This window comes from Melanotaenia boesemani, chromosome 4 (assembly GCF_017639745.1).
Source record: "Melanotaenia boesemani isolate fMelBoe1 chromosome 4, fMelBoe1.pri, whole genome shotgun sequence".
Taxonomy (NCBI): domain Eukaryota; kingdom Metazoa; phylum Chordata; class Actinopteri; order Atheriniformes; family Melanotaeniidae; genus Melanotaenia; species Melanotaenia boesemani.
The window spans coordinates 3,655,858-3,673,314 of record NC_055685.1 but is presented as its reverse complement, the minus strand read 5'-3'; the positions used below and the strand labels follow the sequence as shown (position 1 = coordinate 3,673,314).

Below are 17,457 nucleotides of genomic sequence, written 5' to 3'. Positions count from 1 at the left end.
AGATTTATTTCCCTGTTAAAAGTTGTCCAAATGACGTCTTTGCAACAAGAATTGTCCTTCTATCTATTATTTCATTAAGTTCAAGTTAAGCTTTCCTTATAGCATTTAGTATGTGTTCTTCTGGGGAGACATGGTAAGTGTCCTCTAAGGATTTAATTCTGAGTTCTAACTTTGAAATTCTGAAAGTTTCCTTCTTTTTCTTATGGGAAAAGAAGGAAATTATTTTCCCTCTCATTACTGCTTTTCCTGCTTCCCAAAGAACACATGCTGATGTTTCCAGCATGTCGTTATTTTCTAGATATAAGGACCATTCTCTTTTAAAGTAGCTGATAAACTCAGGACCTTTAAGTAATGACGTATTAAATCTCCAGTTTCTAGTTGCTGGTTCATTGTTCTTATTTCTCAGAGTGAATGATACTGGTGCGTGATCGATGATAGAAATGAGATGGATTCTGATTTCTAACATGTCACTCATCAGCGAGCTGCTAGTTAACACATAGTCTAATCTAGAATAGGAATGGTGAACTGAAGAGAAGAAGGTGTATTCTCTTAGTGTGGGATGGTGAGAGCACCAAGCATCACAGAGACCAAAATCCTTCACGTAATGTTTTACAGTTTCTGAAGATTTCCAGACTCAATAACTTCCTGTAGTACTGTATTTGTCCAATATAATGTTAAAATCACCTCTTTATAATTAATGTGTTATCTGAGTGACCATAGACTGAGGTGAAGAGAGAAGAAAAGAAGGAGAGGTCATCAACATTTGGACCATATGCATTTGCAATACATAACATAACATTTTGAATAGATATTGTAACTATTATAAACCTGCCTTCTGGATCTGTGATTGTTTATCAATGTGAACGTTTAACCTTCTATTACTAAGAGTTGCTCCTTCTCTTTGCCTAGAATTATAACAAACTGAGTACATATGTGGAAACTGGGCTGTTGAGAGAAGATCAATTGTTGAGTTTGATAAATGAGTTTCTTGAAGGAGGACGGTGTCTGCTTTCATCTCCTGCAGCCAAATGAAAATCTTTAACCTCTTTTCCCTTGTACCAGCTCTGCGCACATTCCAAGTAACACACCTCAAAGTGTCCAACATCCGACAAATAAAAAGAGAGCTTCATGCATATTACTGAAGCATGTGTGTGTGCGTCTCACTGCCTCTCCGCGTGCATGTGTGTCCGCTGGCTGAGTGTGTGACATGGATCTGTGTATTAAATGTCTGTATGTGCATTTGTGCTGTTCCCTCATTCATTGCACTCAGAGAATCAGGTCAAGCCCTCAGTGAGGGATTTTACCGAATCTGAGGCCGACGTTCTCCGCAGCGAGAGTTTCCACCCATTTCTGGATGAACTCCAGTGACTTGTGTAGCGTTTGAAATTGTTTGTGGAAAATCTCCACCAGACTCAAACGCACATCCAAACTACTGAGTTTCTTATCTATGGAGACAAGAATGTCCATTGAATCATTCCCAGGTGGTGAAATAGCTCCCGGTGAATCCTCGTTTCACTGCCTCTTGGCCTTGGACAAAGTGGATGGGGTAGATGTTTGATTTGGCTTACCCATGATGATTCTGTAGTAGCACTGATTTATAAAATCTGTCACGCTGGCCAAATCCTCCCCTTTGTGCTCCATAGTGTAACTAAAGAAGATGATACACTGCAAATTTAGCAGTGTATATTTAACACTTTAGGAGTATATTGTACACCAATTTCGGTGTTTATTTGGGTCCAAAGTGTCAGTGTACATTCTACACTGTTTGCAGAGTTTTTTATCAACACTAATCTAGAGTTAACTGACCAACACTATGAGAGTAAAAATTAACTCTCAGAGCATATATTCTAAATATATTTCAGTGTTTTTTGGTCACTATAAAGAGTAAAAATCTAATACAACCCAGTGTTTTTTGGTCACTATAAAGAGTAAAAATCTAATATAACCCAGTGTATGTTGTTCACTACAAAGAGTAAAAATCTAATATAACCCAGTGTATGTTGTTCACTATAAAGAGTAAAAATCTAATACAACCCAGTGTATGTTGTTCACTATAAAGAGTAAAAATCTAATACAACCCAGTGTATGTTGTTCACTATAAAGAGTAAAAATCTAATACAACCCAGTGTATGTTGTTCACTATAAAGAGTAAAAATCTAATACAACCCAGTGTATTTTATTCACTATAAAGAGTAAAAATCTAATAAAACCCAGTGCATTTTGGTCACTATAAAAAGGGTAAAAATCTAATATAAAAGAAATTCAGCGCATTAAAAAAAACAATGACAGTATAAATGCAGGGCACCTCACATTTTATTAACATCCTGGCATATGCAAACACAGTTGTTATAATTCATAACATAATATTCATATTTGCAAATTGTATTACATTACAGTGACCTAAAGAATCGGTCTCTTCACATAAACACATGAACAGGAACGATATAGTGATCATCTCTGTCAAAGCCATAAGTTGTCTGCAGGTCAAATGGTTTAAAGAACTTAAGCTGCTCGACTTTCAGCAAAGATAGATTTCCCCCATCTCCCTCCAAGACATGGTAGGAATGAAAATGCTCTGCGAAGCCAAGTGTTTCAAAATCTTCAGTTACCAGAAAATATTGTCCGCCAAACCCAACAATGTTTTTTATTTGACTAAATGTCGGCATCCCCTCCTCTATTTTTGAACAAACCAAGAGACCTGGGCGATATTCTGTACCATAACAAGTGATCCAAGAGGCCACATCTACTTCTGAGTCAATGTTATCATGCGTCAAACTTTCTGCAATCATTTCACCATTTGCAAAGTTTGCAAGTTTCACTGTTTTCACAGGTCCACACTCAATACTTTTAAAAGGTAATGATTCCCAGTGGAATGCTATAGCCATTTGATGTTTTTGGGCAAGAGATTTTGTTATGTTTTTGAAATTTTTGACAGTGTTTTTGAAAAATTTATGTTTTGCCTCAAATCTCATTGCCCAAAAATGCAGAATGGGGCCTATTTTTCGAATTGATCTTGCATAATGGATCATGAAGTGGTGTTTGGGGATTAACCTGCGATTTGGGTACAGTACTTTGAAAAGACGATGATGATCAATAATGAGGTGTTTCAGACATATGGTCATGCCTTCACTAATGACTGGAGAAAATATGATATTAATAATTTGCAACAACAGCAGTAGCAGTCGCCAGTGTGCATTTCCTTCTTCCACAACATCTCCAAACATCAAGGGCACATTCCGGATCAAACAAAGAGTCTGAATAGCATTGAGACCTATTCCATTGCCAGTCTGTTCTAGGTTTACTCTAGTTGGGCGGTTCTTCCGCTCAAGATAACCATAGTTATATGAGTATATCCTATTACTTATGTCCTGGTGACATAGGATGTTGTTCTCTGAGAAGTATCCAAAAAGCAGTTTTATCTCCAATTGTGCCACTCCCTCCAGCACATCGTGCATGATATCAACTGCGTAATTGTCAGATACATTGAAGTACTCCAAATCATTGAGTAAGCATGTTTGCTTAACTCCAAAAAGTGAGGTCAATGTAGGGTTTTCTACAACATCCTTGCAGTGCAGACCATGTAGATCTTTACTGCGTAATGTTATGTTTGAATCATCATCACTGAAAATAGTTTGACACATTTCCTTGTCTGCCAAACAAAAGCGGCAGAAATAGTTTGCACTGAAAGATTCAACGTATCCAAGAAGTGTGTGTAAACCCAAGTTGTCCCCAGTTACTTGTGCTATTGTCCCATGTAATGGTTCATTCAAGAAGGGAACATGAATTCCTTGGGACTCGAGGATTTTAAGATCATGCACAAGAGGCTCCAATATTGCACTGAATCCATATTTTCTGACATCCTCACTATGAAAAAGTGAAAGAAGATGAATATTCATGAGAGCAGAATTTATCTTTGGTGACAGGTTTCTTAAAATAAAATAAATACTCCCAACCTTGTGGATACCATGCTTGGACCCGAGAGGATTTGCCATTTCAAATTCATCATAAAATAACTGTATTTGGAGAGAATTTTGTTTTTGCGAGAAGAGGGGGTGATTTTTAAAATAGGTGCCATCACAAAAATCTTTGTAGACCCCACTCTCTTTGCAAGGCTGGACTATATGGTTACAGATTGCTTTATTGGAAAATATAAATTTTAAAGTTTCCAATAAGGGCACATACACAAATTTGTCAGTTACAGGAACCTGGTCATATGTGCCTGAAGCTCGATTCCTTCTGGTGTCATACCTCACACCTAGGGGGATCTCAATGGGATCTACCACACCCCACTTGTCGTGGAAGTATTTTTTCCACTTTGCCTCTGTATTCAAATCGGTAAATGGATTTTCAATGCTCTTAAAGTAATCATGAAACTCATCCTGTATGTTCTCATCATCAGGGAGTAAGTTTGCAACATCTTCTTTTACATTTGAATGTAGTTCGTGTACCAGCTCTTCCAAGCTCTCAACAACTGATTTGACAGTGGTAGTTGCCACTCCACTGCTTTCAAGTTTAGCAATAATGGATGCACACATTTCTTTAGTGTTTCGCCTGTTGGCATTACTACTTGTTGAACACTCTGATTGCTCTACTGGACAACCAGAGGCTACACTTTGTTGATCAGACAGTTGAAGTGGAGGGGAGAGTGGCTCATCATAACTGTCAGCTGGAGTATTGTTTCCATGCTTCATATACAGATGCTTTCTAAAGCCTGAATAGGTCAAAAATTTCTGGTGGCATCCACCTTGATCACATGTTAGTTGAAACTTCTTACCAGGATAAAATGCATGTGTGAACTTTAGGTGCCGAACCAACTCTTTAACATTGCTGAATATGGACTTGCACACAAAACACCTTAACATTAACTCAGTTGAGGAGTTTAGATCTCATGTCCTTCACCCTTGGACTTTCATGACAGAGGCCCACATCGATGTTGTAAATGGTGGTCTGTACAAATGTGTACATGTTGTTAAGGGCCTGGTCATAAGAGATGCCGAAAACATAATGTGTTTTGAAAAGTTCATCAAAGGCAGACAGGGAAGACTTAGCCTTGCAGGGAAGGAGTTGCCCATCCACCACGATGTAGTAGTCATGAATACTGCTTTTTGATGTCCCAACTGCCAGGATGTAGGGCTGTCTCCCCTTGTCTGAGCTGGTCACCTCTTGAAGGCTACGGCAAGACTGTTTAGGAAAAAAAAGCAAACATTAACAGCATCCATTGCCTGACTAATTCAACCCTACTCTTATAGACCACTTAGTGGATACAGAACAGCAGCTCCATGTACAGTATCCTCATTGCATCCTAAATTGTGTGTGTGCAGTAGAAGGTTAGCATAGTGAATGATAACAGAAAGAAGAAAAAGAAGGGGAAAAAAAAACAAAAAAAAAAAACGCGCCCAACAAAAAGCAGTTAATTGCTGAGTGAGTGGAGCAATATGCCAAAAATTGAAATTAAAAGAAAAATTTAATGAAAGACTTTGTTCACCCAGAGGGAACTTCAATAATATTATATTAATAACAAATAGATTAAACAAAAAAAAAAAGGTTTTCAATGTGCTAAACCCTGGAGTCTCAAAGGAAAGATATTGGTGTTGACAGACAGACATTATTTATTTATCCCCAAAGGGAAACTGGGTTGTTACAGTAGTCCAGTGGCATAAACTAGGAATGAAAATAGAAGTAAAATATACAATATAAGTGGAATAAAAATAGCAATAAAATATAAATCCAGAGTGGAATAAAAATAGAAATAAATAACATATGAATATAGAGTGGGTTGGCAGATAAAGTGATGGAATAATAATCAACAGAATATAATAACAGTATGTGGTAATTATGGTAGCAGCATAGGTAAACTAGGAAAGGTCATATGTAAACTTGCGAAAACAGACAAAGCTTAAGTTGTCTTCCGATTTGCAGTTTCCGATTCGCAAAATGTGTAAAGGATAATTCCACAGAATTTTGGAGACTTGACGTGCTTTCCACATGGTCACCCCCCCTTCCCTGTTTTCCAACAGGACCAGGTCTTATGTGGTCTTGATGCAGGAAAATAACAAGAAATTAGGTTAATTTTCCATTTCATTTTCACAAATAGAATAAAAAGGCTTCACAAATAAGAAACTGTTTTTATAAATCTCCTTACAGTTTAGAAAATTTGAGTCCAGGTTTAAATAGTTTAAGTGCTGTAGTTTTTCAATTGGACCTGCTATAAAGCGGGCTGTGTCTCCAAAATTCTGTGGAATTACAATTAACGCATATGGGAAATGGCAGATTGCAAATCTGAAGCCAACTTCAACCTTGCCAAAATTAGGCAGAATGAGTATTTGTGTCAGTATGTGTATTTGCACCCATCATATTCCTGTATGACTAAACTCAATTGCAAATGATTTTTTGGAATATTACTATCAAAATTCCAAGCTCACTGACCTTGTGAAACTTGACAACGTGATCCACTGCTTCCCGGACGCTGATCTTCACAGGTCTCTTTTTCCCACCAGGTGGTGGAGGCAGGAGATAAACCAAGAGCAGCAGTGAGGCCATGTCACTATCCCAGCCTTAAGAAAGGGGAAAAATAGCACTGGGTGTAAAGCTCATGTGGGAGCCAAAAGCAACTTAAAACTTGTTATTTAAAAAGACAACAATAACTGAAAGTTACTTGGGACATCTTCATCTGGGTTCTCCTCTGCAGCATGGATAAGAGAATCAAGTGTGGGTGTCTTGGTGAGGTTCCGTGCTTCTTTTATGATTTTTGTCTTAAGGAATGTTCCCCACTTCTCCAGGAGCTTTGAAGAGGTCTCCTCTCCAAACAACATCTGAAAGTCTTGCAGGACCTGTAGATGAAGACACAACACATAGTACATTTGCCAGTTATGGTGAAAAACGTGCATTTGCAGTATATGCATCATGATGTTTGAATACTAGCATTATTTATCTTACACACATCATTTTGTTACTAAACTCACCAGTCCTTTTGTGTTCAGGAATCTTGGGAAGACAGTAAACACCGTGCTGGATTTCTCAGGATTATGAATCAATTTCTGTCTGTACTGGAAGGTTTGTCTCATTTTCATGAAGGTCTGCTCAACATCTGTGCTGTGCTTCAGTAGAGAAATGGCCTCCCTACACTGGTCTCCATCCAACTGATGAGCAGTAGTCACCTCTCTTTCAAACTCTGGTCCTCTTTCTTTTGTTTCCCTACTGGTGGTGGAGCTGCTGCTGCTGCTGCTGCTCCTCCTGCCAAGGCTAAATTCTCGCTGCATGTTTTTTAACTTCCAAGCAATGTAGCCCTCATTACTGCTGGCATCAAAAAAATGCTCCTAAACACAATCATAAATCTCGTTAAAGGCACATAGGCCTCTAGTGAAAACTCTAGTAAGACAAACAAACACAACGTTACTTTTGTATTTAATGTAACTGTATACTCACATATCCTTTTTGAGAGAAAGGATCTTTAAGTGATGGGAAAAGTCCAACAATCCCCATAGCATAACGGGTCCTGATGTCCATGGGTGGAGCATTCCTGAATGGGGGTATGGGAACACATTTTAGAATATTCATTCCAATTCAAAGCTATTTATCAGAACTTTAAAAACTCAAATGATACCAGAGGAAAAATGTCATTTTATCTTTGTGCCAGTTTCAATGTTGGTGGAGATTTGCTATATACTACAGAGAGGTTTCAAACTCTTCTCAAGACACACTGTAATAACAATCTGCCTATGACAAATTTGACCTATGTTGTAACTGAAATGATGGGGAGCACATGACTTGTTTTCTCATACAGTGAAATACTTACCCGTACTTCTCAACCATATCAGCAACAACAATGTTGACGAGCTTCCGTCGTACTTGGTCTGTAATTTCCCTTGTCTTGCTGTATTCTTTGAGTATCTTCTCCCCTCCTGCCTTTGTTTCCAGGACTGTTCTGATAAGCTTGGCAAGGAGCAAAGCAGACACAAATGTCAAACAACAATGAAGCCCAATAACCAACTACACTAAAACAATTTAACATTGTGCAAAAAATATACCTCAACAGCTTAAATTGTGGTATTACCTCTTTCGCCTCTATGCTGTCATCAATACGCAGCCTCTTTGGTGATGTGAGGGACTCCTCAGTCTCAGATGACTGTGATGAGAGAGACAGGGTGTCTGTACAGGAAGACTGTGCAGGGGACTCTGAGAAGGAAATATATTATGTAATTCATAATCTATTGTGATATAGATCAAGAATAGCACTGCTTTGGTTAATTGTTAATATCTAGCCGTTGTGGTCACTGTAGTTTGCATATTCTGTTCTTTCTAGCAAATATTTTCATGTTTGCTAACCCATTCCTGACTAGAAAAAGCTGTTATTGCATAACAGCATGTGTGAATGCTGTCATGCTGAATGATTGGAATAAAATGCTGAAAAGTGGCTGAAAAGTGGCTGAAGATGGTTAAAAAAGGCTGAAATGTCTGTTGAATAAGTATTTATTAAGCTGAAGTGAAAAGTTAAAGTATTTAAAGCTCAAAGTGGAGTTAAAAGGTGCTGAACTGGTTTAATGTAGAATAAATCATTGTAAAAGACAGAAAGAGCTGAAACAGAGTTGAATTGGCAGCATAACCACAGTCCATGTAAGTGAGCAGCAAAGGACATGATTAGAGGACAGACAGAGGAGGAGAGATAGAGGAGGACATGTGGCCTGTTGTAATGAGAAGGACAAGGGGGGGACAGGAGAAGAGGACAGAGGGACATGCCTGGACTCAATAGGAGGCCAAAACCAGGTGAGAAGTCCATAATCTGGATCAATAAAACTGAATGAATTAGGTCAAAGGTCAGCTGTCTGCTCACAGCTGAGAGCAGTCAGTGAGTCGTCATGACAACGGCCCCTCACTCAGCTGACAAACAGAGAGCAGAACTGCACTGATCCAATCACTTTGCGCACCTCCTGAACAACTGTTCATTAAAAGAGAACTATAAAAGTTATCCAAATAATTTTTTCACCGTGAGCGCCAGGAGGGTCTGGGGAACGCAGGGATGTGGTTTATTTTACTGTAAAGTGAACAGAATTTAAATGGTGACAAGTTAAAAACACATGAGAAATGCATTTTCCTCTTAGAATCCAGATTTGAATGGAAGTCTATGGGAGCAAAAGTAGACTTTTCCTTGCTTGGAGAGGCATAGCTCGAGATCTGTAAATCCCAGCTCTGTCATTCTTGGTTCTCTTCGAAGCCAACTAAAATTCCTCCGTTTTGATGTATAATTTATGTCTCTACGATGAAAGTTGTAGGAGTTATGAGAATTTGTTTGGAGTAGTGGAACAGGCTGAAAGGTTAGAGTGAGGGCTAGAGTGGGAGCGAGTGGAATGAACATTCTAAAAGTTATTGATTTTTAAACTGCCATAAATCAATAACGCTAAAAGATATCAAAAAGTTGAATAGAAGTTTAATAGCCCAATCCCTTGTGAGTTGTTTAAAGTTTGAATGGTGTTTCTAGCTGAAAGTATGCTGAAGTTCTAAGAGCTGAAAGAGCTGAAAGTTTTGAAGGAGTTGAAGGCTGAAGAGCTGAAATCCTATTGATTTCAATGGGAGCTGAAGATCAATAAATGATCAATAACTTGAAAAGTTGAACAGATATCAAAAAGTTGAATAGAAGCAGGAATCTCCTGAAGGAGCTGAACGTTTTGATACCAAAATTGTTGAAATCGGCTGAAGCTAGCTCAAGATGTTGAACGTCAAAAAACGGCGGAAGAATAATAATAATAAGAATAATAAAGAAAAACAGGAAAACTATAGTGTGAATGCTTAACAGCATTCACACAAATATCAGTTTAGTAGCTATACATTAAACTGAAACCCTGATATATGTTCACTAGGGCTAGGCAACAGCAATCTTTAAACTGCAGGGGGCACAATGTTTGGCCAAGAGAAACAAAAATAAAGAAATAAATTGTTTAGTATATATCCCTGCAAAAAAAAAGCACCTTGTGCACAATTTCTTACCGATCACTGAATGGGCATCAACAATAGTCCAGAGAATGTCTGATTTTTCTTCTATGACATCACTGAAGACTTCTTCATCAACCTCTGTTCCCGTTTCATCCGTTAGATACATGCTGGTGTCACTGGGAATCCCAAACTTCTCCTTAGCTGAGAACATTTGTAAATGTATTAATATAAATGCACTAAAAACTTTTTACTGATGTGCTATGGCATCCCATTAACAAGTCTCACTGTTTTATTATGTACTGTGAAACAGTACATAGTAAACAACTGAAAAAAAAAATAGAAACCAGTAAAGAAGTAAATTAATAATATATTAAAATAATAATAGCAATAAAAACTGAATACCCGATTAATCATTTTTCTTCGATTACAGTGTTTATAATTTTGAGAAGGCAATATTTTAAACATGATTAAAATCAGATTAATTATCCAGCCCTAGTTTAACCAATAAAAACATATTACCTTCTTTCAAGATTGCAGAGTAAGAGATTCCATTTAGTTTGATGTACTTCTTCTTTCTTTGATACTGAACTTTGAAGAGCATTGCTGTTTTTGTTCCTTTAAAATAAAAAACAATCACAACAGAGAGTTAACATTACTTATCTTATACACCTTGTACTTAAACTGAAATACCTTATTGTATTTATCTAATTTACATAATAGTGTGTAGTTGTTGTGTGGAATGATGTTTGTTCTCTAGCAGTTCGGGATCTTCCCCATTTAGGCCGATGTAAACATGACTCACACAAACTACACCGGTTGCTTATCCACTAAAACACATACATGATGCTTAGATCGCACGTTCTTGACAAGAGAGGCCTCAGTACCAGGAACGCCTATCAACACACACGTATGAACGTTCAAAGATGGCGCGCTCCGACGAAGGAGGCTAAGCTGATCAGCCCTGCCCTGCATTAGAACTAACATGACACTGTTAGCTTTGGTCGGGTGATTTTAATTTTTGGAGCCCAAACCGTTAGCATGTTTTACTACCTGGGTGCGCGTGCACTGCTGCGTGACGCTGGTTGCATCAGTGGCCGCCGTGGCACATGCGCGCCTGCATCGTATAAAAGTATACTAAATTATGTCGTTGCGAGTAAATTATGGACGCTACCCACTCAGGACACATGGATTACATTGAACTGAAAAAAAAAAAAACTGAAAGTGTTCCAGAGTGTAAATCAGCATGAGGGTGAGTAGAAAATGAAGGCACATCATTCTGAGGGTGAAGTATTCCCTTAAACACTAAACCCATCACTCTCACACATAGAAAACACTCACTATTTTATAAGCGTACATGTTTCTATATGTGGGGCGAGCAAGTCTGAAGCAAGTTGGAAGCAAGCTGAGTAGCAAGTTGACATCCCTCCACGTCGGTTGCAGACACAAACCCACTTCGCTTAGCAAAACTAAGCTAGCAATAGCGCCTCCAGACAAACACAAAACATGCACTGACACAAAAGAAGGCGTCTGCCCCCTTACCTATCACTACTACGCAAGACCATGGGACGTGAATGCAATTACGAATCATTGTTATCCAAGCACAACTTGGCATCTAAATAACATGTCGCAAAGTAAGTGACAACATTACTTTCAAAGCGCGTTGCTACTCCGCCCGCTGTGGCAAGGAGGGAAGGTAGCCACATTCCCTGCACTCAGGTGCTGCATGCGCATAAAACACAGGTGTACGGTAGAAAGCAGAAGCATGAACTACATACACGCGCCAAGATGGTTTTGCGCGCGGTGAATCCACCCCGCTTGGTTAGCTAACCCGAGTTCAATAGCTAAGGCTAGCTTAGGACGCACCATCTTGTGTTTGTAGGCATGGCGGTGATTTTTTTTCTTTTTTTCTAATGACTGAATAGACGAAAGAAAGAACTAACTATTCGCGCTTTATTATGGCATTCAAAAATCGAATTTCACTCTAAATATTTTGCCTCCAGATGACTGCTAATTCATTGTCATCCATACCCAGATTAACCGCACGAAGTTAAAACACAGATACCCGAATAAACACGGTACAAAATAGGCATTCATGACTGTCTAAACTATTTCAAGCAAGTGACAGTGATAAAAGTAAGCAATTTCTTACTTGGTATACGGTGCAAAAGTCCTCCGTGTCCGTCAGCTTGCAACAACGATCCGCCAAAAAATAACGGCTCTCAGCTGGGTGTGGCAAAATGTAACGTACAGCGACGTCATCACGTCGGATTGTCGAGATGCGGACCGAGGAGACTCAATCAATAAATGCACACTGTAGGATTACAATGAACTCTACAAAAACTACACCAACACCACACCAATAATTAACACCACAAAGTGTCACCTGTTTACATACAGACAGAGTGCAGTACACCCATTCAACTCTACAGTGTTAAAAATCTACTCTGTTAAGGAAAACTCTGGAAATTTAACACTATTCAATTTGCTGTGTATTTTCCTATTTTCACAATTATTTTGATTAGAATGGCAAAAACACAATTAAATAAAATGTTTGAGCTGCCTGGTTTGAATCTGCTGTCTTACTGGAACTACATCAACATCAGCGTCACTTACCTGCCCCCTTGGATCTTGGATTTCCAAAATGTGCCACAGGAATGTCACACATTTTGACAATTTTAAAGACAACTCTCATGTGAGAAATGATAATGGAAGAGAGGAAAGGAGCAGGCAATATGCTGAATAATCCTACAAACTGGGAAAATATAAAAGAGAAACCAGATAGTAGACACATTTTGGACTACTTTGTAACCAAATTCCAGTATTTTAACAAATCATAAATACCTTGTCAAAAGCTACACGCTTAAAGGTAAATATATATAAATATGAAATTTTAACATTACACATCTACTGCAGCCGTTATTCAACATAAAAGTGAAGAAGGAAATAAAATATTTGGGATATTAATTTTATCTAAAAGATCATGTAGTGTCTGAGAATAGGAATATTCTGAATAATATAGAAAAATGCAGTTCTATTTTCAACAGATGGCTTCAAAGCAATCACCTTCTATGGAAGAATGAACCAAAATGTAAAGTTTATCTGGGTTTATTTATTCAGCAAGTGCTTTGCCTATCAGTCAACACAATCAAAGCTGTGAACAAAATCATTTTCAATTTTGTGTGGAAAAAGGAAATACTTAGTAGTTTGTATTTGTCTGTATTTGAAAGGAGTTTGGACATTTTTGCATTTTATGAATAATTGTGGAGATCTGTTAACTCATGAGGAGTTTTGCTTCAGGTTTGGTCTCAGTTGTACACAAAGGGTGTACAACAAATTAATAAAAACAATACCTTCTGCAGTAAAATCAGTGGTGAAGCAGGATTAGTTGTCTCTGAGCTGAAACAGATCCACACAGATAATATTAAATTTTCTGACAGAAAAGTTACAGATGTGTTAAAGTGAACTTTAAAGGAGATGTTAATGGCTGTATATTTTGTGTTTCAAAGGTTTTGTGATTTTGTTTGGAATTTTTGGAAGGACATGTGGAGCCGGATCCAGTCCTAAGAAATTGTTCTGCCTGCTTTGACAGCGACTGTTATTAAATTAGGTGCTTTTATAAAAATGAGATTTTCTGGTTATTTAATGTTATTGGGGATATCTTTTGTTTACAAAATGTAGATTTTTCAAATCTAAACTAAATTTCATTTACTGGAAAAAAGATTTAAGTTTATTTGCTGATTCTCTGAAGTTAGTGGAGAATGAGTCAGCCTGTAAGTTGTTCTCACTGCTGGAAAAGTTTGACTTAATCTAAATGTCACCTATGGTCCCTGTGTATATTTATGAATACATACTTTTTAGCTTGTTTATTTTTATGTCTTTGGTTAAAACAAAGATAACAGTTATTTGTATATTACAAATCAAAATAACTTTGTCCGTTCAATCTTTTGACTTCAACAGACAACTATGAAGAGTATGTGCCTTTGTTGTGTCTATATATATGGTCAAGAAAGGTCATGTTATTAAAAAGAAACAAAAAGTAGACACACTTGGGCCTAATCTGGGCTACTTTTGACACTTATGGCTCAGTTATGGCACTGGCAAGTGTTGTGTGGGCCAGATGTGGTCCAGATGCAAAGAGCTGGTGTGGACATGGATTTCAGCAATTCCCTTGTGGGCCCTATGTGATGGTCATATCATGTGACTACGTTTTGGGTTCCTCCAACCATCCAAAGACATGCATGTTAGGTTAACTGATTACTCTAAATTCTCCCTAGGAGTGTGTGCGAATGGTTGTTTGTCCCCTACGTGTTGGCCCTGCGGTGGACTGGTGACCTGTCCAGGTGTACCCTGCCTCTCACCTGTTAATGTTGGGATAGGCTCCAGCTTACCCGCGACCCGTAATGGACCAAGCGGTACAGAGAATGAATGAATGTTCCTAAAAGCAGTGAACAAAGACCAAATTTATGAAATTGTCAATGGGTGTAAGAATAAAACCAGTGCGGACTGGGATGGTGTTGACATGGTAACAGTGAAGAGTGTGACTGATGGTATAATAAAACCACTACTGCCTGTCTTCAATTTGTCGTTTCAGAATGGAGTTTTTCCATTCAAGATGAAAGTAGCTAAAGTTGTTCCCATTTACAAATCAGGAGATAAACACCACTACACTAATTACAGGCCCATTTAACCACTTTCCCAGTTCTATAAAATACTGGGAAAACTATTCATAAAGTAATTTGAAAGTTTTCATGAGAAACATCAGCTGCTGAGTGACGGTCAGTTTGGCTTTAGAAATAATAAATCAACATCCTTGGCACTGATTGAGATGGTGGAAGAAATAACTAAATGTACTGATACAAAGAGATATGCACTTGGAATATTTCTTGATCTGAAAAAAGCATATGATACTGTCAGTCACAACATATTGGGTAGAAAAATGGAGAAGTATGGCTTCCGAGTTGTTGTTCTGGACTGTTTATAGAGCTTTTTACATAACAGGCAACAATTTGTACAAATAAATCAGTATAAATCTGGACTGAAGAATGTTACATGTGGGGTACCTCAAGGATCAGTTTTAGTTATAATGTATATTAATGATATTTACAAAGTATCAGATATATTCAGGTTTGTGTTATTTGCAGATGACACAAATATTTTTTGTTCAGAGGTGGAACTGCAGCAACTTTTGGAGGTGGTCACAAAGGAACTACACAGACTAAAAACATGGTTTGATATAAATAAACTGTCATTAAATTTGAGTAAAACTAGTTTTTCCAGGGGAAACTGGCACAGAGTATTGCTGTCTTGGGGAAAACAAGGCACATACTAAACTTGAAAGCTTTGTACATCTTATATTGTACATTAATTTTACCATACACGAGTTACTGCGTAGAGGTGTGGGCAAATACATACAAAAGTGGTATAAAAACAATAAATACAATGCAGAAAAGGCCCATTAGACTGATAAATAACGCAGGATATAGAGATCACACAAATGAACTGTTTTTAGAAATACAAGCTCTAGAATTTCCAGATTTGATCCAGCTTAAAACAGCACAAATAATAGTCAGAGCCAGACATAATTTACTTCCAAATAATATTGGGAATGTGTTTTCAGCAAGAGAAGGAGGTTATGATTTAAGAGGGAAGCTGAATTTAAAAATGCAGTGTCAGAACAACTTTAAGAAGTATGTTTCAGTGTCAGGGGTAAAATTATGGAACAGCTTAACAGATCAATTGAAGGAAAGTAAAAACATAAACCAGTTTAAGAGAAGGTACAAAAGGCAAATATTAAAGAAATATAAGCTTAAAGTCTGAAGAACAAAGTTTAACGAAGGACGGTGATGATGGTGTGAAATATTCTGGTGTTTTTATTTATGTTTTCTTGGGAGGAAGGAGGGAGGGGAGTGTGTACATTTTTTATTGTGAAGTATGAAATTTGAGTTGTGAAACTGAATTGGAGTGATGCTGTATTGTAGAAATGGGGTAGAGCATTATAAGTTTATACTTCTGCCAACTCCTTTTCAGACATGAAGTGGGAAAGTGTAAATGTTGTAGATATTGTAAATAAAAGAACATGTTTGAAATAAACTTTGAAATGAAATTAAATGAATGAAATTTAAAACATGTGCATGTAGCATATTAATCTTGTTTGACGTGTTTATTACTATTCAACTTTTCAAAGTATTATGAGGTGTCCAAACTTTTGCATGTTACTGATGCACATTCAGGCAGTAGTTAGTTCAAATTTGTGTCAGGTGTTGTAACAGCATGTAACAACTTCTACAAAACACAATGCAAAATATGATTGACAGATTGGAATAAACACTGCTCCCTGCAGCATTATGGGTGCAGCTGGTAGCAGACAGCAGTGGCTCGGGTCTGTCAGCAGGGGTAGCTGTGGTTCCAGGATAACATCCATAACACTAACACTAAAAACAATTTACACACACACACACACACACACACACACAGTCTGTATACATGACACAAAAACAACCTGTATACATGACACACACACACAACCTGTATACATGACACAAACACAACCTGTATACATGACACACACACAACCTGTGTACATGACACACACACACACAACCTGTATACATGAAACAAACACAACCTGTATACGTGACACACACACAACCTGTATAAGTGACACACACACAACCTGTATACATGACACTCACACAACCTGTATACATGACACACACACAGTCTGTATACATGACACAAAAACAACCTGTATACATGACACACACACACAACCTGTATACATGACACACACACAACCTGTATACGTGACACACACACAACCTGTATACATGACACAAACGCAACCTGTATACATGACACACACACAACCTGTACACATGACACACACACAACCTGTGTACATGACAGACACACAGCTTGTATGCATGACACACACAAAGCCTGTATACATGGCACACACACAACCTGTTTACATGACACACACACAACCTGTATACATGACACAAACACAACCTGTATACATGGCAACACAACCTGTATACATGACACACACACACAGCCTGTATACATGGCACACACATACAACCTGTATACATGACACACACACACAACCTGTTTACATGACACACACACAACCTGTATACATGACACACACACAGCCTGTATACATGACACACACACAACCTGTATACATGGCACACACATACAACCTGTATACATGACACACACACAACCTGTATACATGACACACACACACAACCTGTATACGTGACACACACACACAACCTGTATACGTGACACACACACAACCTGTATACATGGCACACACACAACCTGTATACATGACACAAACACAGCCTGTATACATGGCACACACACAACCTGTTTACATGACACACACACAACCTGTATACATGACACAAACACAACCTGTATACATGGCAACACAACCTGTATACATGACACACACACACAGCCTGTATAAATGGCACACACATACAACCTGTATACATGACACACACACACAACCTG

The 17,457-nt window shown here is 38.0% G+C and overlaps 1 protein-coding gene across 2 annotated transcripts; it reads right to left on the bottom strand.

Moving 5' to 3' along the window:
- Positions 1-4,866: 4,866 nt before the first annotated feature.
- On the bottom strand, positions 4,867-12,405 carry LOC121638356. Of its 2 annotated transcripts, XM_041983087.1 has the most exons (10): positions 12,077-12,405; positions 10,447-10,542; positions 9,982-10,128; positions 8,054-8,175; positions 7,796-7,932; positions 7,426-7,519; positions 6,963-7,316; positions 6,656-6,830; positions 6,427-6,554; positions 4,867-5,181 (listed from the first exon to the last, which is right to left on the bottom strand). In XM_041983087.1, the coding sequence occupies exons 2-10, from the start codon at positions 10,526-10,528 to the stop codon at positions 4,867-4,869; spliced, it is 1,554 nt and encodes a 517-aa protein (XP_041839021.1). In that variant the 5' UTR covers positions 10,529-10,542; positions 12,077-12,405. The 2 variants fall into 2 exon arrangements, with proteins under 2 accessions (XP_041839021.1, XP_041839022.1); XM_041983088.1 differs by lacking the exon at positions 6,963-7,316.
- Positions 12,406-17,457: the final 5,052 nt, after the last annotated feature.

Coding starts and splice junctions, on each gene's coding strand:
- LOC121638356 (XM_041983087.1), bottom strand. CDS start 10,528: ATGCTCTTCAAAGTTCAGTATCAAAGAAAGAAGAAGTACATCAAACTA. Junction 6,555..6,655: donor CCCAGATGAAGATGTCCCAA/GTAACTTTCAGT, acceptor CCCTTTCTTAAG/GCTGGGATAGTGACATGGCC. Junction 5,182..6,426: donor ACGTTGTCAAGTTTCACAAG/GTCAGTGAGCTT, acceptor TTTCCTAAACAG/TCTTGCCGTAGCCTTCAAGA.